This window comes from Gamsiella multidivaricata (genome assembly GCF_025024155.1).
Source record: "Gamsiella multidivaricata strain RSA 2152 chromosome Unknown BC939scaffold_118, whole genome shotgun sequence".
Taxonomy (NCBI): Eukaryota; Fungi; Mortierellomycota; class Mortierellomycetes; order Mortierellales; family Mortierellaceae; genus Gamsiella; species Gamsiella multidivaricata.
In genome coordinates this window covers 34992-57539 of record NW_026251826.1, presented here as the reverse complement: position 1 = coordinate 57539, position 22548 = coordinate 34992, and the positions used below count along the sequence as shown (strand labels likewise).

The following is a 22548-nucleotide window of genomic DNA, read 5'->3' as shown; positions in this document are numbered from 1 at the left end:
CGTTTTAAAACAATATTGCCTGTTGAACGATTCCAGGAGCTTCTCAAATGGCAAAGTGTGTCGCTGCAGGAGAAAGTCCGTCTGCTCCTCGAAAAGGGGATTGGTGGAGGATGAGGTGGATTCATTTGACGACATGGATGGAAACGTAGAAACCGTTAGGCTAGGTGGAGCTGGAGTATTCGAGGGTGATGTATACTAGGGACGTGCGATGTGGCGATGGCGAATTCAAGATAGAAAGGGACAGAAAGAGATGTAGATTGCGGGAAAAAATGGCAGAGTCGTTAGCGCAGGCTTTGAAATTAGATTATCGAATAACTTTTAAAAGAAGGAAAGAAACAGTAAGAGCAAGGGAGTAATGGGACATGGGAATGTATGGTGATGGGACCCAAGTTACCAGGGGATTTGACCCAACCATCGTCGGGCAAGAGGCGTCGAAGTAGCCTCTCCATCTACAACTCACGCTTAGAATTGCTCATTGAGAGGAGGACTAATAATGAAGCGCGACGACTCCACACTAACCAGGGGATGGCGAGATCAATACCCTACACCCATGGAGAATAGGCAGATGACACTATCCATCATAAACGAGCGCAATGCTCCGGCTTATGATGAACGGACAATGGCCTTTTTCGTCTGCCTCCCATGAATCATACCCTCGATTTTCGAAAACAAGGCAAACACAACAAACTACAAGTGAAAAGAAAAGGAAGAAAAAAAATACCAGACAAAAGAAACCTGGTTGACCACTTACCGATCCCAATTACTTGGCACGTAACGAAATAGGCCTTGCGAATAAATTGCGACACGGGTGTTAACGAAGTCAATGATACAAAGAGATTGATGCGTATGTTGAAACGTCTCGTATAAAGCGAAAATTGAATATGAGAGAGGGAGGGTGAGACACAAGGAGGCGATAAAGAGAGAGGGGGAAACGGCGAAGGATGTGGTGTAGAAAAAGAGAAAGGAACAACGAGAGGAACAGACAGAAAGTGAAGATCATTAAACGAGGGATGACACACGTACGGAAGGCAACTGAGAGTCAGTCTGGATTGACGTGAAGCATGCGCAGCATGCAGGTGTTCCTAATCCACTGTTCCAAAAAACAAGCGAAAAGGAGTGTGATGTCGAGAAGGGCGAGGGCGTGGGAGTGGTGGCAACGGTGGGAGATGAAAAGGCGAGGGAGTAATGATGAAAAGCCTGTGAGAGTGGTGGCGAGAATAGAAAGAAAGACGACGAAAAAGAGGGGCGCGCGAAGATAAGGGTAATGACGTGGTGATGGGGTTGGGCTAGTGGCAAAAGAGGGCAGAAGAATAGGGGCGTGTAATGATGAGAAGAGCGAGGCGAGCGGTAGCAATGGTGGGAGAGGAAAGGTCGTAAGAATGGTGCGTGGGAGTAAGGGCGCGGAGCGGTGGCAAAAGACAGGCGTTGATGAAAAAGTAGGGGGTGGAGAGATGAGAAGCGATAACCAAGATAGGAATGGTAAGCGAGAAGCAGCAAACACACACAAAGAAATCTATGACGTCACTTTCCTTATTTCCCTGCGATGTAGGAAATAGCGAAAATTTGCCACTCCCTTTTTTTGCCTTTGCCACGGTCTCGCCACGGCCCCCTTTTTTGTCTTCGCCATCGGTCTCACGCCTTCGACTTTCCTTCATTGCTCGCCACCGCTCCCACGCTCCTCTTTCCATCTTTGCCATCCTCTGTTTGCCATCCTCTGTTTGCCACCACTTCAACTTTTGCCACCAGAAGCTCTGAACCCAGCCACCTCGTCTGTGCAATTCTTGCTGACGAGGGGCTGGGACAAAATCTCCCCCTCTACTATGGGGTCTCCTAGGCTCGACCCAGCCCTCTCTTCCAGTTAAGGAGGTCGGAAATGTAATTTCCTTTTTAGGCCTCCTACTTCAGAGGGGATCGATATGTTTGGTTGATTTTAGAGAGGTTCGACTGGTTTTCAGCCACAAGATTTTTTTCCAAGTCAAATCCAATAAAACCCTTGGTCTAGAGCGCCCTGGATTGGAAAAAAGTGAAAAAGTTGGAAACGACCAAAAATCGGCCAAAATATGCTCTCATTGCACACATTTGCCATCTTACCGCTTGATGTGTGTAGACGTTCCAAAGGCGACGGGGTGTGTTGACCCATGGACCCGTGAACCTTGCCTACACACATAATACACGCAGAAAAAAAAAAGAGGGAAAAAAAAAAATAATCCATGTTTACTTGCTCTCGAGCTTCTTAACGCAAGGGAAAATTTATTACACCATTTCAGTGCCTCTTTCTTCTCAGCTGCTCCTCTTCCTCCTCCTCCTCCTCCTCCTCCTCCTCCTCTTCTTCTTCTTCTTCTTCTTCTTCTTGGACGTCTTGGGCGTCGTGTTCCCTATTTTCATTGTTTCCATTCTCTCTTCCTTTCACCCTCTTGCGACAATACTCGACCATCTTATTGATGCTCAGCTTCTTTCCACCATACGTCTCAGACATTGAGCGCGTTAACTGGGCGAATGCCTCAGTAAGTGCTTGTTTGTTGGTCAGCCCTTTTTGGATTCCTTGTTGTTGAATATGTTCGACCTCCATGACGATGAATTTCCTATTGCTCAATTGCTTTCTCGTTTTCGGCAGGATATCCTCGGCTTTGCCCTGCCTTTTCTGACTGGCGCGATATGTCCGGTACCTTGTGTACTCCTCGTAGACGTCCCCTGCAGATTCAAGATAGTAACTGATTTCAAAGAACTCTTCAGCCTTATCTGGGTCTGGAGCGCCTTGCTTTGGGCGTGGGGCGATTTCGGCATACCCCCTTGTTGGCAACACGGCAGGTGTCCTTGTTGAGAATGATGGTGGAGCAGGCCCTGCTGTCATCGACTTTGCAGTAGCTCTTGCAGGCATAGTGTGCAGTGCTGATGCTGATGAACAATTATTGCAAGAGTTGGGAGACTCCGATACTGGCGGCGGGTAGTATGCGGGATGTGTGTATGAGGGTAAGTAAGGCCTGGCGACCACAATGCTCCTGTTGTCCACTGTGCTGCTGGTATGGGTAGCGACATCGGTCTGGCGGTAAGCAGTGCCGTCAAGTGAGTCAGCTGTGCACGGTCTCGCTGCATCTCTTGCCGCATTTCTCGCCGCTCTTCCATCAAGGCTGTAATAACCCTTTCTAGCCGGGATTTTTCCTCTTTGCTTTCTTCTCGTTGATTTGCGAACAGTTGTAGGACCTTTGGGGAAATGCCGTCAGGCATTGATCGCTCTTTGATCTGCAGTCTCTCCTTGACAAGACCCTTGAATTCTTGAAATTCTTGTGTCTGGAAAATTTTGTTCTTTAACAAAGGCGATTGCAGATACGAATACTCACACAAGTACTCGGCTGCATCCTGCAAGATAATTCGTCGCGTACGAAGAAGCATCCGTAGGTAGCACTTCTTGGCCCTCATAGAATCGGAAAAATGAACAGGTGCTTTCTCGTATGTGCTAGACATAGGAATCCGAGGCTTGATGTCGCGAAGCTGACTTTTCTCATTGGGATTGTACTCCATCATCTCCATATCGCACTCCTTTCGCCATGCTTGGTCCATCCCTTTGTCGTTATCGAATGAGCTTTCGATAAAAGGGAAGACTTTTCTCTGAAGATCCAAGGGCGGCGATACCTCGTTCCTCTTCAAATGAAACGGCCTCTCCTTGAAGCCTGCTATGGCAAACGCAAAATTCCACGGATACTCGTTGAGGTAGTAATTCTCCAGCTTTCCATTGCCATGTACCCATCGTTCAGCTCTCCTGATATCTTCCAAAGGGATTTGCAACCTTTGACCCTCCATCGAGCCACTATGTCGACCAGAATGTGTAATGTAGGCACATGAGAGTTCTTGTCGCTCGAATGTCCTCAATGTAGACTCCCTAGTAGTGGCATAAGTGATTGGAGTTGTAGGGTCAAGGTTGGTTCCTCGTAAAACTTTGAACTGGAGCCAGTTGCGGTCATTTAGATTTGGTGGAGGCTCTCCCTTGTTCTATGTATCCAAGTGGATGATGTTATGTTGAGTATCCATATTTGGCCCAAACAACAACAACAACAACAACAAAAAAAAGCGCACCTGGAACCGATCGAACATGTAGAATGCAAACGCCCCTACACTGCAGCGGCGCACATCCTCGTGACGAATTGCAGCTCCGTGGAGCGTTTTGCCCATCTGGTTCGTCTTTCCGCGATGAATCGCAAAAACCAACATCGCCACAGCCTGTGTGCCTCCTAGGCGGTTCGGAGCCAAATCCACAAAACAATCCGACAAATTAAGCCTCCTCAAGTCTTCGTCCCTTAATAGCATTGCATGTCGGATTGCGAGAGCAAAGTGTTCCCTTATCCATGGAGCCTGTGTGTCAAGTGGCTGACCCCACGTATCGAGCAATGCTCTTAAATGTTCCTCTTCCGTGTAGCTGTTTCGTATCATGCAGTCTGACGAGAGGTCTTTCTCATGCTGCAATACGCCAACAATCAAGTTTTGGCAGTAGTGATCAATCGCATTTTGTAGTTGTGTGACGCTCCGAAGTTCCTTTGAGTTGTTTGGAGATGTAAACCGGTTTGCTTGTCGCTTCTGGAGATAGGTGAGCGCACACAGCGCCATGTCCATAGTTTTTTGGCCACAAGGCACAACTACCGCCTTCCTTCCTTTCCCATCTTCCTTGACCTCCCTCAAGACTAGATGAATGAGTAATAGTAGTGTGAAATGTCAATTGCTCTAATCTTGTTGCAAAGCATAACAGGCCGACAATCAAAAAAAGGTGTCACTACGTGGAATGGCTCAGACACATTACCCTCTGCGAGATCGACTCGATTTTTGTGAATGTGGCCTTCAAAGCCTGGTGGAAGACAGATTGTCGTCCTAATGTCTTTGAACTGTTTTTTGTAAAAGTATCTCTTGGACGTGCGACAGAACATGACCTTCTCAAAGAAGAGGATGGCCTTGCCTGGGGTCACATCATAGCGAAGTGCCCCCTCGTCTGAGTAGTTGTCATCGCAGAATTTCTATTATTATCCGTTTGATGGCCGGTTTATTGTGTGTTTGTATCCTTCGTTCTTCTTCTTGCTCTTACAATCCTTTAAAGTAGTATCGCCTGTAACTGTCAGACTCACCTTGTACAATCCCAAGGGCAGCATGTACATATCCATAGTATTTACTGCAAGTGGTTTCCCCTTCTCATTCTTGGCAGTTGTCTCTAACTCCTGTTGTCGAACTGATCGGGAAGCTTCAGATTGGATGACCCCAGGAGGATTAACGAAGGTGCTTTCCAACTCTTTGGTTAGAACGAGGGAGCGCACAAACTTGTCGAATTTTTCTATGATGCCAGAGTGCCGAAGAATCAGAGTCATTACAAACAGAAGGCTACTGAGTCTCTTCTGTTGTCAAGACCAGTCAAGCCTGTCCCCTGTAATATCAGGGATATCTACAAACCTTTCTTAGCCAGCTCTCTTGCTGCCACCGGTCGTCTATCCATAAGGCCACCACTGCCATCCCTGCCAGTATCACACTCCGAGTCCAGGTCGACATCTTCAGCGAGTCTCTCTTCCGACACAGAGTTCATAGTGGGATCTTCGCCTTCGCCTTCATTTTCATTGTCATAAATGTCCATGTCCAGAGGCGGCTCCATTATCAATTGATCTTTGATAGTCGACAGCTCCCCTGTGAGCGGGGGGTATTATTAGCAGAAGAAGTTGAAGGTGAGAATGGAGAGTGGAGAGTGAGAATGAAGATTACTCGATAGCTTGCGTGCATTTGTGAACCTTGAGCGTTGTACCTTCAGCAGACCCTCCTGGTCCTGGGATCCTAGAGGGTTTATATTGCTTTCTATGCTGATCATCGATTCTCTGACTCTCACTTACAACAGAGCCCTGTCGCTTTCGTGAGCGCTTAGCACCACTTTTTTCTACTGAAGGATGGACGTAAACCCACTGAACTTTTAATGGGTTCATATTGTTGGAACCAAAAAGCGAAGAAGACAGTCTGTGGAGCGTCCTCTTTAAGGATTGAGTGGGAGAGGGCAAAGGCGAAAGAAAATGGACAAAGGGGAAGGTGGAGGAAGGAGAGTAGATGAGGATGAGATATAAAAGAAGAGCAAAAATGAAAAAAGAAGAGGAAGAGAAGCACAAAGTGAAAGTGAAAGAGAATAAAACAAAACAGGCACTGCCTTCATCCAATCAAGCCTCTCTATTGTCACAAGGTTGGAAAGGATGTTTGTTAGTTACACTATAGTGGGAAGATTGCCTTGGATTTCCAACCATAGGAGTTTGGAAATTTTTCCAACAGGACTGGAAAGCCAAAAACATAGGGGTCTCCCTTCCCGTCGTACTTCCTTTTTTGGACGAGATTCCTTTTTGGGAAGAAGGCTGCCAGCGGCCTCAGACCAACGTGCTCCTCGCTTCCTCTCCGCTCCTTCGCTCCTTCACGTCTTCCATAAAGTCGTCTCTTACATCGAATCCACCCTGCTTCACTCTCAAGTTAGGCGTCAACATGTCAAATAAAAGGCAGCTCAGGTACAGATGCGCATCTCAAGCACGTATTCATTTCCTGGCACGCGTTCATCAGCAGCATCCGAGCATCCGAGCATCCGAGCATCTGAGCATCCGCTGTTCAGTTTATCTCATCTCTTTCTCGCTCTCTTCTTCATTCTCTTGTACAAAAATAATAAAAAACGCTCGGGGTGGATTCTGCTATAGCGACATTCCGCCATACAAAGGGACTCCGGCCACGCCAAGTAAACGCGCTTCCGGGGCTTCCAGGGTAAGACACAGTTTGATATAGTGCTCGGCGAGTCTTTGTTGTTGTGTTTGTCACGTTTCTTGCTGGTTTCCGACACGGTACAGCTTCAAGGCATAGGCGAGTTCGGCGTCCTCAACTTCAACAAACCTGATGTACAATCCCCAGGAGGTGCCAACCAAGTGAGTGAATATCAGTCACTGGTATGAACGCGATGTTTTGTTTCCAAGCACATTTCCAATCGTCTCTTGGCGCTTTGCATTTGCTCCGCATAGAATACTCCGAGAAAAATCGCTGATGCTCTTCTTTCGTTGGGTGGAGCCCGTTCTCCTCTGGAGGGATCGACTTCCTCCTGGGTCTCCACAACATTCAACGCCGCAGAAGACGCCGCGAACCCTTTCTGGGCGCCCGCGCAACCTTCTCAGCCAGGGCAGGAGACACCAATCCGAATTCGCTCCGCATTCATTCCAAATCTGTCTATCGACTCGCCTGAACAGTCTCCTAATTCCCCAACATCATTTATATTGTCGACAGCACAAGCTCTCTTATCTCATGCACGGAATGTTTTATCGCCAGCACGCATTGACTCTTCATCTGAAGATTCTGACTTCTCGCCATACACGTCGCCAACAAAGCCTGCCTTCTCGCCAAAAAAATCTGACGCAACGCCAATACACTCCGTCGCAACGCCGACTCAGCCTATCCCCTCGCCTATGCAGTTCCTTTCGTCGCCATCACAAGCTGTGCTAGAGAGACTTATACCATTGCCAGACAAAGAAAACGAGGATAGTGATGATGTGGCAAGTGTTTTTTGAAGATTGATTCAGTCACTTTTGCCTTGCTATTCAGTCTTTTTGTTAACATTTTGCATGCGTAATCTTGTGCATCTTTTAGGGCCCCCAACTTTTTTCCAGATCAAAAGCCATTAGCCTTTGTCGAGAAGTTTTCAACTGTACTCCAAAAGAGCAGCAACTAGAGGTGTTGAAACACATAGCGCAAAAATCCGACTGTGTGTTGATTGCTCCCTGCGGCTGGGGTAAAACACTCGCATTCTTTCTTCCTATGGCATACTGGCCTCGCAGTATCACTGCTATCATCTCGCCACTGATAGCTTTGATGAACGATCAGCAGCAGGTAGTTCATAACTGGACCCTTCCATGTAGTATACAACCAGAAGCAATAGTGTCAATTTTAACCGCCTTTTATCTTTGTGCTTTGCCATTCAATCGTACAGAAGCTGGTCAACGCCAAAATACCTCACATCGTTCTCTCCGGCGACAACTCTGATGCCATTAATGGCGACATGATTAGACGCATATGTGAAGGCGAGTTCAGAGCAGTCTTTATGTCGCCCGAGATTATTTTTGGCGACAGCCCTACTTCGAGGTTGGTACGAGGGCTTTGGCAAAATACGCGCTGGCGGAACCTGTTGCTTGCCATAGTGGTAGACGAGGTCCATTGTGTTGAAAAATGGGGCAACAAGTTTCGCCCGGAATATGCTCGCCTCGGTGAGCTTTGCATTTGGTCGCCTGGAGTTCCGTTTGTGGGTGTCACCGCGACACTCACTGCCGATGCGCTCACTCAAACCATGGACAAACTCTTCCTGTCCAAGGCCAACGTTCTTCGTGTGCAAGAGATTCCCACAAATGTTCGTCTCGAGGTTTACACTCAGCCCAAGGATGCCAAGAAGGGTCTCAATCGTCTGCTAGGCAAAGACAAGACGATTATTTACTTCGAAAAAATCTCTCTTCTCATGGATGTCTTTAAATATCTAACGAGCGAGAGACCCGATCTACGGGATAGGCTGGGTGTTTACTTCTCCACCTTAACATCCCAATACAAGGAGGCAACCATGAGCAAGTTCATGGAGGGTGACATCCATGTCCTGCTGGCTACCGAGGCTGCAGGCATGGGTTGTGACATATCCGATGTGATTCAAGTTATTCAGTACGGGTGAGTGATATACACAAAAAATATATGAAAATAGAGCGATCACTAGGGAACGAATGCCCTGACCTAAAATGTCTTGACATTTTTTTGTACCATGTAGCTTTCCAAGGGATATACCGAGCTTGGTTCAGCGATTTGGACGAGCAGCACGAGATCCCAAGATCCAAGGCTTTGGAATCCTCTATGCACCACCGATCAGCAAAACTTCCCCCTCAGACAAAAACGTGCGCGAGTACCTTATGAACCAAGCAGGAGGGTGTCTTTGGAAAATAATAGACAAATTGTTTGAGAATGACGCTCGTACTTGCAACAACAGCTGTTCTGGATGCTTCAGGGTTGATCGTCCCGTTCCCACCACTATTCGTCATGATACCAGATCGAGCAACAGAAGGAGATGGCCGAGCCGTTCGGAGGAAGAGAGACACATGGCCTTGGAGAGACTCCAAGCGTGGAGAAAGGAGGCGTACGAGAGATGGGTGAGCAGTAGACCTTTCAGGATGGGTAGAGAAACGTGGATCCTGCCGGATAATGTGGCCAAACAGCTGTCGCAAAAATTCTCTGGGGCCAGAACTGCTACGGCAGTCGAGGCCATCGCTTCCTCCTGCAATTGGGCGCCTCTTGGAGGGAATTTGTATGGCGAGGTCGCGCAGGTCCTGGACAAGCTCAACAACGAGATCGATGCTCGCCGCGGATCAGGCAGCCAGACGACGGCGGCATCTGTGCCATACCAGTCAGAGAACGGCTCCGACGGCGATGGGGAGAGAAGCGACAACGATGGGGATGGAAGTGATGGCGAAGAGAACTTACCAGAATTATAATCGGATTCATTGGCGGCCGTATGTGTGATTGATCAGCAACCTCTCGGCGACCAACCGCCTCCGCAGATTGAGATTGCCGTACTGGAAGGATCGGTCGTCCACCTAACCCGAGGAATCACCGCTTTCTTTCTATCCATCTTACTCTACAACCATCGTTCTCTCGTTCTCCCGTTCTCTTTGTTCATTTCAATCATTTTTCACACAGAGTAGTTAAACGGAGAGAAAATAAAACAAATATTTTTATACTTAATCTATCATATGTTCGAGAGCTTCTGTCTCTTCTACATCCACAGCATTCTCCATCTGGTGCCTATCTAAAAATCGTACAATCGATCCCCCGACCATCTTGTCTCCACCAAGCCCCTGAAGATCGACCACCGGGTTCCCTTGATTGCATTGGCCGGACTTGCATAAAATGCCGCTGTGTCGGAAGTACCTCTGAATCTTGGAGATCTCCGATGCAGTGGATGGTTTCTTGTGCTTAGTGCTGTTGGAGCCAACTCCGACCTCTCGCTCGAACATCCACGAAATGGCCTGAAAAGTTCTGATGTTGGTGGAAATTGCATCCCTGAGATATTCCCAGGTCATGTTGGATCCTTTCGATGAAAAGATGGATTTGATGAGATAGTTATGATTCTCTTGAAGCATGTCGGTCGCCATCCATCCGCCTTCAACGCCTTTGGGGTTGACAAGCATGCTAGAGAGGACCCTTGTCGCCCACTCATCCGTCCACAGATGGCGAAAACCATAGAGGAGACGCAGCAGTTCAAGCGCATAGTTCGTGTTGCCTCCTCCATGCATCATCAAAGTAATGATCGGCAGCAGGTGACTGATGCGACCAATGTCGCCGGCTTTGATGGCCTCGGTTAACTCGATGTGCACCGCTACATCGCGCAAGAAAAGAAGGGCGTTGATGTTGACGGTAGTACAGGGCAGATCAAAGAGCGACGGCGAAGGCAAACCACAGAAGGAGTTGGTGATGGTTTCTGTGAATTTCGGAATATCAAGCTCGTCTGATGCACCACCTTCCCGCAGGGACTCGCAGAGCGACTGCACCATCGCGTCAAAGACAATCCTCAGCAACTCGTCCGCGGCTTTAAACTCCTGCTTCTCCTTGCTCAAGCGCTTGCGGTCCAGCAAAATAATGATCGAGGCAAGAGTACCTGGGAATAGTGGGGAGCCAAAATGTGTCCTGAAGATGGTGCCGCACAAGTTCATACCAAGGTGGAAGAGCTGAAGGGTCGGGTGTACCCATGCAAGGCTGTGGTAAGGATCGGTATCGACAATGCGGTGAATCTTGAGAGTCAGCAACCTGGACACAGTCATCTGGTCACCGGCAACGATGGTGTTTTTGGGATGTGCAAACCAGCTTTTCGGCAATTGAAGGCCGACCTGCGTGATTCTTTCCAGCACCGCCAAATTGCCGGCAATGGTCGATTCGTCGAGCCTCATGGTCTGCAGCGGGAACAGAGCAGTCTTGTTGACATTGAGCTTTTTGATAGGCATAACTGGAATAGCAACGGCAGTGGATCCCTCCGGCGATGATCGCACAATAGCATTGGACACGTGTGATCGGCTGACCTGTCGAAACACCTCCGAGTCGAATTCATTGGGAAGGAACAAGGCAGCAACGGGGTTCGGCCTCTCATCCTCCGGGCGAAAGAGAGCAGGTGGTGCAGTGGAAGGCTGGTCCTTGTCGGAGGGGAAGAGAATGACGGTGGCGGCGGTACCATTGTCGAAAGTATCGCGTTTGTCAAACCTTTGGTTGTGGTGCTTATTAGCGATGTTGAGGTTGTCGTACACGATGTACCAATCAAACTTCTCCACCGCTTCCTTGACTTGCTCCCGAGCGTCCTTGGTCAACGATCGCAGCCCGTTCTGGACTTGGCTGTAGGAGATCGAAAGCCCGAGCCCAGAGAGGACCTCGAGTACTCTCTTTGGACATCCTGTGCAATGGAGAAAGAGCCCCATGATGGTCTGGAAGGCGTTGACCTTTTGCGACGACATGAATATCAGCATCGCCGCGATGCATCCCCGAACAGACGTAGGCTTTTGAGCCCCGCGACGCTTGCGTGACTTGCGCGAGAGCTTCTGATCAGAAATATCTTCCTCGAGGAGACCCTTCAAGAACCGTGTCAAATACTTGGCGCCTTCGGCGTACCGATGAAGAAAGCGAAAATCATCGACTAAAAAACCTGCGATCTTCTGCCCAGTCACCTTCGTGTGTGGTAGCCGCCAGTCTTTTCTGACCTCGTCGTTTCTAAGATGCTTTAAAGTTCGGTTGACGACGACATCGACAGCACTGTTGACAAAATCCTCTTCCCACTTGCCGCCTTGCAGCTTGCTGTCCCAGATCTTGAGAACTCGCTCAGCACCCTTGCTTTCGTGGAATACCCCAGTCCACTGTGCGACATCTGCATCATCGGACTTGAACAACTCTTCCAAAAAGGTGGGAAGAGTCATATTTTCTTCCGTGATGCAGTGCAAAATTCTAAGTAGTTTCTGTGGAATAGTGGACTGGAATATATATTCAGATTTTAATAAATTTAGATAGGAAATCGATGCGGACATAATGCGTGTGCTTGTAAAACTGGTCTACTTACAGGCCTCTTGCGAGTCGAGGTTGGCGTCTGACCATTTAGCCCAGTTGTGTAGCTTCCTACTGAAGGTGAATCTGGCACCTGAGATGACATGAACGTTAGTACATATTTCTTGGCGGTAATATAAATCTTGGCAGTTAACAATATCATGCGCATGGCTCGCCTACCTCGATCGCCGAGGTGCTTTTGCTCACTTTCAGCTGCCCAAGCACTGCGCGTCTATTCTGAGTATACACAGCAGGTTAGATGTCTGTCCAAAGCACATACACATTGACCTGGCCTAAATACGAGGGAATGGGATCGACTTCTTACGCTCTTAGGTGTTGGCGAACCAAACGTCTCATGCGATGTATGGACAAACTCGCGTATCGAGATACTTGGGCCTGTTGGCATCTTCGCGGCGTCTTCTGCGGCGTTGAATGTTGTGGAGACCCAGGAGGAAGTCGATCCCTCCAGAGGAGAACGGGCTCCACCCAACGAAAGAAGAGCATCAGCGATTTTTCTCGGAGTATTCTATGCGGAGCAAATGCAAAGCGCCAAGAGACGATTGGAAATGTGCTTGGAAACAAAACATCGCGTTCATACCAGTGACTGATATTCACTCACTTGGTTGGCACCTCCTGGGGATTGTACATCAGGTTTGTTGAAGTTGAGGACGCCGAACTCGCCTATGCCTTGAAGCTGTACCGTGTCGGAAACCAGCAAGAAACGTGACAAACACAACAACAAAGACTCGCCGAGCACTATATCAAACTGTGTCTTACCCTGGAAGCCCCGGAAGCGCGTTTACTTGGCGTGGCCGGAGTCCCTTTGTATGGCGGAATGTCGCTATAGCAGAATCCACCCCGAGCGTTTTTTATTATTTTTGTACAAGAGAATGAAGAAGAGAGCGAGAAAGAGATGAGATAAACTGAACAGCGGATGCTCAGATGCTCGGATGCTCGGATGCTCGGATGCTGCTGATGAACGCGTGCCAGGAAATGAATACGTGCTTGAGATGCGCATCTGTACCTGAGCTGCCTTTTATTTGACATGTTGACGCCTAACTTGAGAGTGAAGCAGGGTGGATTCGATGTAAGAGACGACTTTATGGAAGACGTGAAGGAGCGAAGGAGCGGAGAGGAAGCGAGGAGCGCGTTGGTCTGAGGCCGCTGGCAGCCTTCTTCCCAAAAAGGAATCTCGTCCAAAAAAGGAAGTACGACGGGAAGGGAGACCCCATAGTAGAGGGGGAGATTTTGTCCCAGCCCCTCGTCAGCAAGAATTGCACAGACGAGGTGGCTGGGTTCAGAGCTTCTGCCACCACCATCCCGCCCTGTTTTTTTTGTCTGTCATCACTCTCACAATTTTTCATCTCTTCCTTTCTTCTACTTTCGTTCCCTGTCTTTCATCGCCATTGTCACCGTTCCCACGCTCTTCTTTCCATCTTCCCATTTATTGTCTCCACAACGCCTTTGTTCTTCCCTTTGACATCCTTCATCCACCCATTTTTCACCCTCGTCATCCTTTCTACCTTTTCACTCGTCACATCATTCTTCATGCTACATGACACCATGCCAGTCAACGAACTGATACTGTGCTGTGTGGTGGACGGTGAATCGACCACAATCCCTGTCGAGATTGAGTCTACCAAGACCTTCGGCCAGCTTAAAGATAAAATCAAAAACGAAAAAAAAACGCCTTCGCCGATGTCGATGCAGACATGCTCACCCTTTGGCGCGTCTCGATCCCACTTGTCCCGGCCAACAAGCACAAGCCGATAGTCCTGAAAGAATACGAGACAGCACCGGAACTCGAACCAACAGACGACATTTCTGATGTCTTTGAAGAAAAGCCGCGAAGAAAACAATCCACATCATCGTCCAGCGACCCCCGCCAGGTAATGTCGTCGCGCTTTTGCTTTCATTGACCGCGCGCATGAGCTTGTCCATGTGCTAACCTTATTTCACACTCTTTACTGCTCCGACATAATCCATGCACCTGTCCTTGCTCGGGCATCTACTCCGCTCCCCGGCCATCCCTCGGATGATTCTCGTCCTAGCACGCCGCTGTCGGGTAAGTGCATCGCAATAATGTCGCTTTTAGTTTCCGTCGTAACGAACAATCTTGTGCTCATGCCCTCTTCTTCCTCATGAACTAGGCGACCTTCGTTCGGACATCAAAAAAATCGCAGACCGGTTCTTCGCCCCTGGATTCCCTGCTTGTCTATTTCTCGACACGTACGTTCGAGGAGAGTTCAAGTTGCCAGTCACTACGTCAGGTGTGTGGCCTTCCGAAGGTCGCGAGGCGTGCATCGTCGATACACAGGATGTAGGCCCCAATCTTCTTTTTTTGGATCTACCAGATCCTCCGTCAAGCGCGGGCGATCCTGTTCCTGAGCGGCTTCAGTCGAACATTCTATTCTGTTGAGCAAGCTGGAAGGCGTGCAAGCACAAGATCTTCCAGTATTCGGCGTCAGGTTAGGTTCTCATTGCAACGCATAGCTTTGAATAGTTACTGTACCTATCTATATTATTGCTCTTCCCTGGTCTAACTTATGCTTCCTGATATCCATAGTGGATGCGGCAAGACTCGGTCCATGATTGAGCTGCTCTGTCTACAGTGGGGATTCTACTTCAACGCGTCAAAGAACGATCCTGGATCAGACGACCTCAGCCACCTTACTGAGTTAATTGACAAAAAAACCTTGGAGGAACAAGATCCTAGACTCAACACTGTCTTCGCAAGGAACGCAACCCTTGTGCTCTTCTTCTCCCGACTCCTGGTCCTCACATACTGTCTGCAGATCCCCAATTGCCGCCAAATGTTTTCGAGCGCAAGTTGGGCCGTACTCTAAGTCTGACCTCAAATGTTCCAGGACATCTTCTCAAAGCTTTTCAGGGTCCTTTTTGAAAAAGCTGCATGAACGTGTGCATTCCAAATTGGTGCTGATTGGCGTGGTTCGAGATGGGTTCCTCTCAGTACAAGAGAGTCTTGCTGCCCGCAACTATCCCAATTTCTCAGCAAACACCAAATTACGACTGGTCGTGGACGAAGCCCAGATTCTCAGCGATCGGGGTAATACGTCATTTGTGTCATCATCAACACAAGATGATCTACGTCCGATGTTGTCCCCCGTGTTGAATGGGTTTCGAAGTCTTGGTGGTCGAGGAGAGCTTACTATCATCTGCTGCGGGACAGGATTGAGCATCCAAACTCTCCATTGGGCGCTGAGCAGCGGCGACGGCGTCAAGGAATATAGCTCGAACATCTTTCCGCATGTCGAGTTTCTAGGGCGGACCGGTCCAGATTCGGTGCAGTCCTATATCGATCGGATGAAGGAGAAACTACCAGATGACGAGCCGAAAAGAATGATGGACACTCTAATCCCTCCGGCTGCGGTCGACATACTACACGAAAGGCTTACCGGTCGATTCCGCCCAATCGTCACAGCGATCGAGGGAATTATCAAGACTGGGAATCCAAAAGAATGGGAAACCGCAATTAACAATACCGAGGTCATGATTACAGCTTGGAAGGATCAAGCCCGTCGAGGAAACCTATGCGGAGAACTCAACCGGTGAAATAAAAATTGATCGTTGCCAGTTCACCCTCAGTCCTCCCTTTAGCCTCGCTATATTCCGCCAGCAAACACTTTTGGAAGACTTTCGGTGGAGGCTTTAGCATGCGCGTAAGCTTTGCTTCAAGCTTAATTGTTCCAGCCAGTTTTGGCATCAATAAATTTAGAGACGAATGCTGCTTTGCCATGAGGAAAAGCAGGCAAATTTGCCACCAATTTGCAATTCTTAACAATCGAGATAAACTCTGCCCTTCCTCCTTTCCTCCTTTTCTCCTCACATTCCTTTACTTCTTTCTGGCGCTATTTCGTCTCTCTCTCTCTCTCTTTAATAATCAAATATTCCTCTTACCTTTTCTGCTATTCGTATCTCAACCCTTCTACGCTCATATACAACTCTGTCGACTTCAGGATGCCGAAGGAAAGAATCCCATGCAGCGAGGCGACCTGTCCGAAGTCTTATGCTACAAAGTGCGCCTTACAAAGGCATATACGTACCGCACATGCAGAATCTCGGCGGCAATTTGACTGCATCGAAGAGAACTGCAGTAATACCTACCTCACACAAGGATGCCTCACGACCCATATGAGGCAACAGCATTCCAAACATCTATGTCGGATCGAGGACTGCCGTCAGGTGTTTACCGACAAAGCCGCCCTTGAAATCCATTTAAGCTCGCACAGAGCATACAAATGCTCGCGCCCAGGCTGCGGTCGACCCTATTCTAGGAAAGAGGACATCGGGAAGCACGTCAAGAGCCATCAACAAAGCAGCACACCGCAGGAGTCTAACTCAGGGGACGACGCCACTGAGACCAGGTATAGTGGCGTTCCGCCTCCTTCACCGATCGCCGAAGCTCCGAACGGTAATAGAACGTCCAGCAGCAACTTTAATGCATAGAAAGGGCACATGGTATATTAATACCAATCTCCCGTTTGATAGCATTCACGATAACCGTCCTGCATAAAGAGTCTTTGGTTGAAGGTGTCCCTGCCCTGCTTCATGCCGAGGATATGCTCTTTCCCGAGGGCTCCTATCTAGCAAATGGCATGGTACAAGTATGCAAAGGAGCTAAATTTCTAGAACACTTGACGACGCTGGACAAGGAGAAGATGGTTATGCAGTACAGTCCTTGCAATGGGATAGGTCGAAGGCAAGCCTGCAATGCCTTTGGCATGGCTTGACGACTTTTCTCTATTCAGCACGATGCAAGAGAGCAACTACAAGCATGTCATCAGTCACGAATATAAGATCGACTCGATGCTCCGCAAGGGAAACTCTGCGATGGAGACGGATGTACAGCTTTGATGACATGGAGGAACGTGGCTCTTCGAGACTCGCGTGGTCGGTTGTACTTTCACGATAGTGGCCTCTGCAGTAAATGCGTGGTCAAAGACAGGCTTGACACGGCACTACCTCATGCACGGGAGCCCCAGAGTGCTGTTCTGCCGAAAGGATGTGGCTGACAAAAAGGTCGATGGTATAAATGATAGCACGAGGATGCGGCCAGACGAGCGTATCAGATTGAAGGAGACCTGCTTCCAGGCCTGCTCCAGCAGCTCGCCCCTGACAGCTAAATATCAGCTTGCGCTAAAACACCTTCTGCGCGGATTGCTCCATAAAGCTGAATCGGACAAACGGGAGACTCGTGAGGGGACAGTCGGCCAACATCCCTATCAAGTTCTACGCATACTGCCATGCATGCACGAAGGACTGCAATTCTAAAGCCCACGCCAACCCGATAGATACTCAAGTTCTCGAAATGGATCAGTGACCACAAGGATCAAGCCCAGTTTGCTTCCCGGGACTCAGCGCTCGGCACGGTCATGACAATGGCTGTGCAAGGCTTCTCTTCAGGGCCAGCGATGTATGCCTCTCGGGAAGTGTTTTTCCTGCGCAACATGGCTAGGGAAGCAAGTCCCGTGTGCTTCTGGACAGGCACACAGCTTTCACTCACCGTGATCAACTGTCCTAGAAGAAAATTCTCTGTCGATCGACGATGTTTGATCAAGGAGAGGCTCTCATGTATGGAGCAGAGGACTAGGTCCTGGTGGCCGCTTCGCACTTTTCGAACTGGTAAGTGCCGTGCGGAAAGTGAAGTAGCTCCGGTATTTACGTTCAAGCAACTAGCGTGTATGTTGCTTCCCATCGATAATAGCTTTTTCATGGATCGAACCGTTGATCAACGCATTCAATATCTGAAGAATATTGAGCAAGGGTGGGAGGATGGGGTCCAGTGGACGGATCATATCATTGAGGAGCTACGAGACGGATTCGATGCCGAGAAGGAGAAAAAGCCCTGGACCGCGGAGTGGGAGCAGAGGTGGCGCAAGTTCGTCAATTCGAAGGTGCACAGGGACCGCGTCGTCTGGAGCAAGTTCGAGTGGCGCTTTTTCCTGGAGACGTGCCAGGGTCGATCTCTCGTGACAGGCCAGCCAATCGCACAGTGTGGTGTCGTGTCTTCAATGATGGCAGCTACACGACTGCAAACTGCATTCTGATCGAAAGAGGACTCAACTTTTCGAAGAGGACCATGGCAGAGTTCCAGACGTCGAACAGCTTCGATGGTGCGTGCAAGCTCCGGTACGGAGTGAAAATATTGCGAGAGGCCGCGAGAGGACTGCTGGATTCATCTCATATCAAGATCTAGAAAATAACAGGTTTGTACTCAACTAGGTGGAATCGGCGTTTTGGAAGATATGAAAAGCGAGAAATATCCTTGGAAGGAAAACATCCCCCGTGAATATCGCCAGTAGATCCAACAGGTGGTATCATGGCACTCGACGCGAACATCCTGCCTGCCCTCGAGCAGCTGGGCTTGTATGAGAAGCTCAAGAATTTTCCTCTGCTTGCGATATAGTGCTGTTTTCGTAGACTAAATCGCAGAATGCAATAAACTGGCTGACACAACATAGATGACGTGACAGATTTTTCAGACTACTGACGCCGAGTAAGTTCTTGCAACGGTCAGCGGCCATGAAGAACAAATTGTCTTCCATACTATCATATATTACTTCTCTTACCCAAACGCATCATTCGTTACCACATCGGCTTCTAAGATCCACAAATGGAAGTAATCTGCTAAATAATCCCCATTCTATTTACGACACTCTTTGTAGCTTAAAAAGCAAGATCTCCGAGCATTCCGAGCTTTTCGCCTCATGCTCCTCCATCAGAGAAGCTCTTGGTCTCTTTCTTTTCCGCAACTGTTTACTGGACGCGTCTGAGACTGTGCTTAAAAATGAAATGCAATTGATGGAAGCAGCGTTCGGTCGCATCAAGATCTTCGGAGGTGCAGCAAGAGCAGTTCTCGATGGAGTCGTTGCCCTGAAGGCCACCCACAATTATTTTCGGGAAAAGGATCCATCACTCATATCTGCAGCGGAACGGACGATGCTACACTCCAACAACGCTTCAGTACACGGAAACATGTAGGAAACGATGATACCACCTGTCTTTGTTGAGACGTTTAGAAGTCGACCGCTGTCCTCGTGGCCTTTGTTGACCAAGAATTCTCTTCCCGAGCAGCTCGTCGGGGATGTGACGATTGTTGGATACGACGAACAGCAACCAAAACTCGCCATATCGCACAGAAACATCACGACACAGAATTTTATGAAGGCGCACGTCGAGCACAACTCCAAGCAGGGCGATCAGGATATCCCTCCATTCTATTTCCCAGCACCTCATGTCTCCGGACCCGACGTCATATTTTTTGTCAAGATCAACGGCAGCATGTACCCTTGCTTTGTCCAATTGAAGTTCGACAAGTTCTTGAGCGCAGCGATGTCGAGAAAGCGCCTGGAACTGTCAGCAGTCACGCCATACAAGAGAAGATGGAAAAGGAGCAGAAAATGCAACAAAAACAGCGTCAAGATGAACCGGCAACAAGTGTCCAATCCGATCAACAGCAACTACCACAACTGCAGGACTACTGCCCCACTGGAACATATATTAGCATGGTAATCACCTACCCTGCTGCAATAGGTTTATGCTCGGTTAAGTGGATTATGATGTCATCAGTGCTTCGCCCATCTTTCTACGACTTTCTAGAACACTGTTGCTATCTATCCAGCCAGTATCTATAAACTCCATCCACGCGTAGAACTAGACAGCAGCATTCATACGAATAAGGTCCCTTTCCACCCTAGATTCACTTCCACCTGATCAGACCGTTTGCACCTGCTGAGGTTGTCTTTGATCTCATACTCCTGGACAAAAATGGAAGTCATCTACAAAACTGTATATGATTTGCGATAAAATATATTTTGTATATCATTTGCGATGCTGAGATCTTCTTCACGTGACCAGACCCACGCCCTTTTTCCATTTCAAATCATCTATTCACTCCCTCACCCTTTGACATTGCCACTGCATTTTATAACCGTTCAAAACCACCATCCATTAACAATGACTCTTAAAAAGCGGCAGCGCTCGGTCGACCCAAACAATTCCATCAACAGCAGACAAGCCAAACGTCAAAAAAAGGAATGCAGTATCAAGGACAACAATACAACCATTTCAATAGCTGCAGAACAAACATGGAGATCAATACTCGAGATGAGAAAGAAGCCAACTTTAGAACAACGAGACAATTCCTTTAAACGTTTCCTGAACAAAACGTACGGGTGTGTCCCAAACTTACCACAAATTCTCGAAAACCATCTTAGACCAGCGTATATCGACAACGACATCCCAAATATGTATCCCTACATCAAAAAAATAATCAACCTCACTCAACTTTGCATCTCAAAGTACGGATTTAAACATCAGTGCACTGACCATAGCACCTATTCACCTAACAAGTTCCTGGAAAATAAGACGGCTCATCTTCGCGACTATGCAAAATCCCTTCTGTTAAGCCATATCAGTGGTGGTCAACCAGTTCAGCTCGACAATGAAGAAGAAGGATTCAACAAACTACTATCGGTCATGGAGCTATTGAAGGAAGGCCGGATCCAAACTGCCATCGCTGACATCACCCCATACTGGACCACAGCAGACTGCGACACCATTCTACAACATGGCATCGCAACTCATGTGAAACAACGAGAGCTACCAAAAAGGGACTTCAAGCATTAGTCAAACGTTTTGCGTGCCTTGTTCGCTCAGGCATTCATCAGAGATTCGGCGCGATTGACCTTGCACAAGATTCGATTCCCAATGTGGTATGTCTATACCATTTCACAATGAGTGCTTGAAATAATGTTAATAACTCAATACACTGATCCAATATACTATTCAAACGAACAGCGTACAGTGCATCATACCGAGGTCGATCCTGCAAGACCTATATGGGACGATGCTCTATATGACCCAGGTAAATCATTTTTAGTTGCATTGATCATGAACCTTTACCCCATGAAATCAATAATTGTCTAATCTCCCAATAGACTTTGTCAATCCATGGTTCACATACCTTAACGAACCGTACAAACTCCTGGACAAGATCGTTGTCCATTCTAATCAGCATTCAGTCAAGAGGCAAACACACAAGGCCTATCTACTTTGCTACCGAAACAGCCTACAAACGAGACGTTTGATGTACAAAACATACTGCGACGACTACCTTTACTTGGACAACACATATGATGAACCAGAGTATGACACAGACAACAAAATACGACGGTTCTCTGATCCGACAAAACCAATGCCACCACCGAGAGAGGCGATAAAACCAATCAACTTTCAACAGGTGATAATCAACACTCGTACATCAATATCAGTTGTTGATCATCAGGCGTTCTCTACCTAATCTCCTGGTTTCTACATATATCAATTACAGTTGACTTCAGGACCTTGTTGCTCTATGGCATTGTTCAACTATGTTGCTAACAAAAACCCCTCAAGCACAACGCAGAGCATATTGAACGACATTCAATCAGATATTACGCCGGTAAATCAGCATTCCGGCATCTTATCTCATTAAAGAGGACTCATTTCTAACATAATTTTTTTCATCTTCAATAACGTAGGGTTCTCTTCAGAAAAATCTTCTTCTTCAATGCCTCCATCAACACATATTGCGTAGCGTTCAACCCTGCACTGACAAACCTACTGCAATCATCAACGGCGATAACGATAATGGTTGCGACAATACTCTCCAAACATCTTCTGACAATCACATCGTTCTCATAATGCCCTACAAAGGCCACGTTTGGGAGATCGACAGTTTACAATCAGACCCGGTATATTTGGGGCTCGAGGGTGACGATTGGACAGAAGTTGCACAGCAGCGACTTGAAAGCTGGACATCTGCCGCCTACCACACAAAAGTTCACAACGATATTCATCCAATTGTCTTGGATAAAACAACATTTCTCCGCTAGTAGACAAACATTTGTAGCAGGAACGTTCATCATATAAAAGCAAGAGAATCCAACGCAAACGGCTAATAGCAGAGATCTTTCAGAACCATCGTACATACAGAGAAAAAATAAAAACTGTTGCTTTTGAGCATTACTCATGCCACATAGTGATAGCATAATCGAAGACCATACACGGTAATGACCTGAGCCTTTTATTCACGGAGGGCAAGACCTCCAACCGAATAATAAATTCTACTAGCTAATATGTTTTTGCAGTCATTCAAATTCTAATACTAAGCGTTTGTCTTGTATTATTATCTATCTTTCACCTCATTCTTTACATCATCTGTAACTTGTCAGTCCTGACAACAGTCCTGACGCTAATTGTATATATTCCCGCCCCAATTTTGCAAGTGCAAGGTCTCTGAGCGATGCGTACTCGGTATGAGGGCTAACCACTCAGTTACTTCCTTTCGTGTCGACCAATAAAGCATAAGTAAATGCATAAAAGTATCCGCAAAGTTTATCACATCAGGTAGTACGTGCAACAACGATAGCATTCTGGTTTCTTCGACACACCATTCTTTGC

At 47.8% G+C, this 22548-nt stretch overlaps 8 protein-coding genes across 8 annotated transcripts; 7 read left to right on the top strand and 1 right to left on the bottom strand.

The window, feature by feature from the left end:
• Positions 1 to 1618: 1618 nt before the first annotated feature.
• BC939DRAFT_468476 (uncharacterized protein) lies at positions 1619 to 2335 on the bottom strand. The gene has a single exon (XM_051557907.1). The coding sequence runs from the start codon at positions 2210 to 2212 to the stop codon at positions 1976 to 1978; it is 237 nt and encodes a 78-aa protein (XP_051406704.1). The 5' UTR covers positions 2213 to 2335; the 3' UTR covers positions 1619 to 1975.
• Positions 2336 to 4985: 2650 nt separating this feature from the next.
• BC939DRAFT_35590 (uncharacterized protein) lies at positions 4986 to 5569 on the top strand. The gene is made up of 2 exons (XM_051551670.1): positions 4986 to 5008; positions 5109 to 5569. Exon 2 carries the CDS (start codon positions 5131 to 5133, stop codon positions 5434 to 5436), a length of 306 nt encoding a protein of 101 aa, XP_051406703.1. The 5' UTR covers positions 4986 to 5008; positions 5109 to 5130; the 3' UTR covers positions 5437 to 5569.
• An 8394-nt stretch (positions 5570 to 13963) lies between these two features.
• On the top strand, positions 13964 to 14491 carry BC939DRAFT_35287 (uncharacterized protein). The gene is made up of 2 exons (XM_051551667.1): positions 13964 to 14149; positions 14235 to 14491. The coding sequence occupies exons 1-2, from the start codon at positions 14069 to 14071 to the stop codon at positions 14406 to 14408; spliced, it is 255 nt and encodes an 84-aa protein (XP_051406702.1). The 5' UTR covers positions 13964 to 14068; the 3' UTR covers positions 14409 to 14491.
• Positions 14492 to 14509: 18 nt separating this feature from the next.
• On the top strand, positions 14510 to 15064 carry BC939DRAFT_35300 (uncharacterized protein). Its single transcript, XM_051551668.1, has one exon. The coding sequence runs from the start codon at positions 14631 to 14633 to the stop codon at positions 14928 to 14930; it is 300 nt and encodes a 99-aa protein (XP_051406701.1). The 5' UTR covers positions 14510 to 14630; the 3' UTR covers positions 14931 to 15064.
• A 1751-nt stretch (positions 15065 to 16815) lies between these two features.
• BC939DRAFT_481860 (uncharacterized protein) lies at positions 16816 to 18152 on the top strand (the record flags this gene model as incomplete). The annotated part of the gene is made up of 3 exons (XM_051559063.1): positions 16816 to 16947; positions 17397 to 17727; positions 17782 to 18152. The coding sequence occupies 3 exons, from the start codon at positions 16816 to 16818 to the stop codon at positions 18150 to 18152; spliced, it is 834 nt and encodes a 277-aa protein (XP_051406700.1).
• A 493-nt stretch (positions 18153 to 18645) lies between these two features.
• Positions 18646 to 19908, top strand: BC939DRAFT_468440 (uncharacterized protein). The gene is given in 3 exon segments (XM_051557906.1): positions 18646 to 19421; positions 19436 to 19613; positions 19803 to 19908. 3 exon segments carry the CDS (start codon positions 19093 to 19095, stop codon positions 19899 to 19901), a joined length of 606 nt encoding a protein of 201 aa, XP_051406699.1. The 5' UTR covers positions 18646 to 19092; the 3' UTR covers positions 19902 to 19908.
• An 8-nt stretch (positions 19909 to 19916) lies between these two features.
• BC939DRAFT_35229 (uncharacterized protein) lies at positions 19917 to 20862 on the top strand. Its single transcript, XM_051551666.1, has one exon. The coding sequence runs from the start codon at positions 19936 to 19938 to the stop codon at positions 20731 to 20733; it is 798 nt and encodes a 265-aa protein (XP_051406698.1). The 5' UTR covers positions 19917 to 19935; the 3' UTR covers positions 20734 to 20862.
• Positions 20863 to 21233: 371 nt separating this feature from the next.
• BC939DRAFT_35227 (uncharacterized protein) lies at positions 21234 to 22165 on the top strand. The gene is made up of 2 exons (XM_051551665.1): positions 21234 to 21547; positions 21627 to 22165. Exons 1-2 carry the CDS (start codon positions 21461 to 21463, stop codon positions 21978 to 21980), a joined length of 441 nt encoding a protein of 146 aa, XP_051406697.1. The 5' UTR covers positions 21234 to 21460; the 3' UTR covers positions 21981 to 22165.
• The last annotated feature ends 383 nt before the right edge of the window (positions 22166 to 22548 follow it).

Bases quoted from the DNA above. Each gene is read 5' to 3' on its own strand.
- BC939DRAFT_468476 (XM_051557907.1), bottom strand. From the start codon at position 2,212: ATGGATTATTTTTTTTTTTCCCTCTTTTTTTTTTCTGCGTGTATTATG.
- BC939DRAFT_35590 (XM_051551670.1), top strand. From the start codon at position 5,131: ATGTACATATCCATAGTATTTACTGCAAGTGGTTTCCCCTTCTCATTC.
- BC939DRAFT_35287 (XM_051551667.1), top strand. From the start codon at position 14,069: ATGCACCTGTCCTTGCTCGGGCATCTACTCCGCTCCCCGGCCATCCCT. The intron at 14,150-14,234 runs GTAAGTGCATCG...CTCATGAACTAG, and splicing joins TCCTAGCACGCCGCTGTCGG to GCGACCTTCGTTCGGACATC.
- BC939DRAFT_35300 (XM_051551668.1), top strand. From the start codon at position 14,631: ATGCTTCCTGATATCCATAGTGGATGCGGCAAGACTCGGTCCATGATT.
- BC939DRAFT_468440 (XM_051557906.1), top strand. From the start codon at position 19,093: ATGATACCACCTGTCTTTGTTGAGACGTTTAGAAGTCGACCGCTGTCC. The intron at 19,614-19,802 runs GTAATCACCTAC...TTTCCACCCTAG, and splicing joins CTGGAACATATATTAGCATG to ATTCACTTCCACCTGATCAG.
- BC939DRAFT_35229 (XM_051551666.1), top strand. From the start codon at position 19,936: ATGCTGAGATCTTCTTCACGTGACCAGACCCACGCCCTTTTTCCATTT.
- BC939DRAFT_35227 (XM_051551665.1), top strand. From the start codon at position 21,461: ATGGCATTGTTCAACTATGTTGCTAACAAAAACCCCTCAAGCACAACG. The intron at 21,548-21,626 runs GTAAATCAGCAT...TCAATAACGTAG, and splicing joins TTCAATCAGATATTACGCCG to GGTTCTCTTCAGAAAAATCT.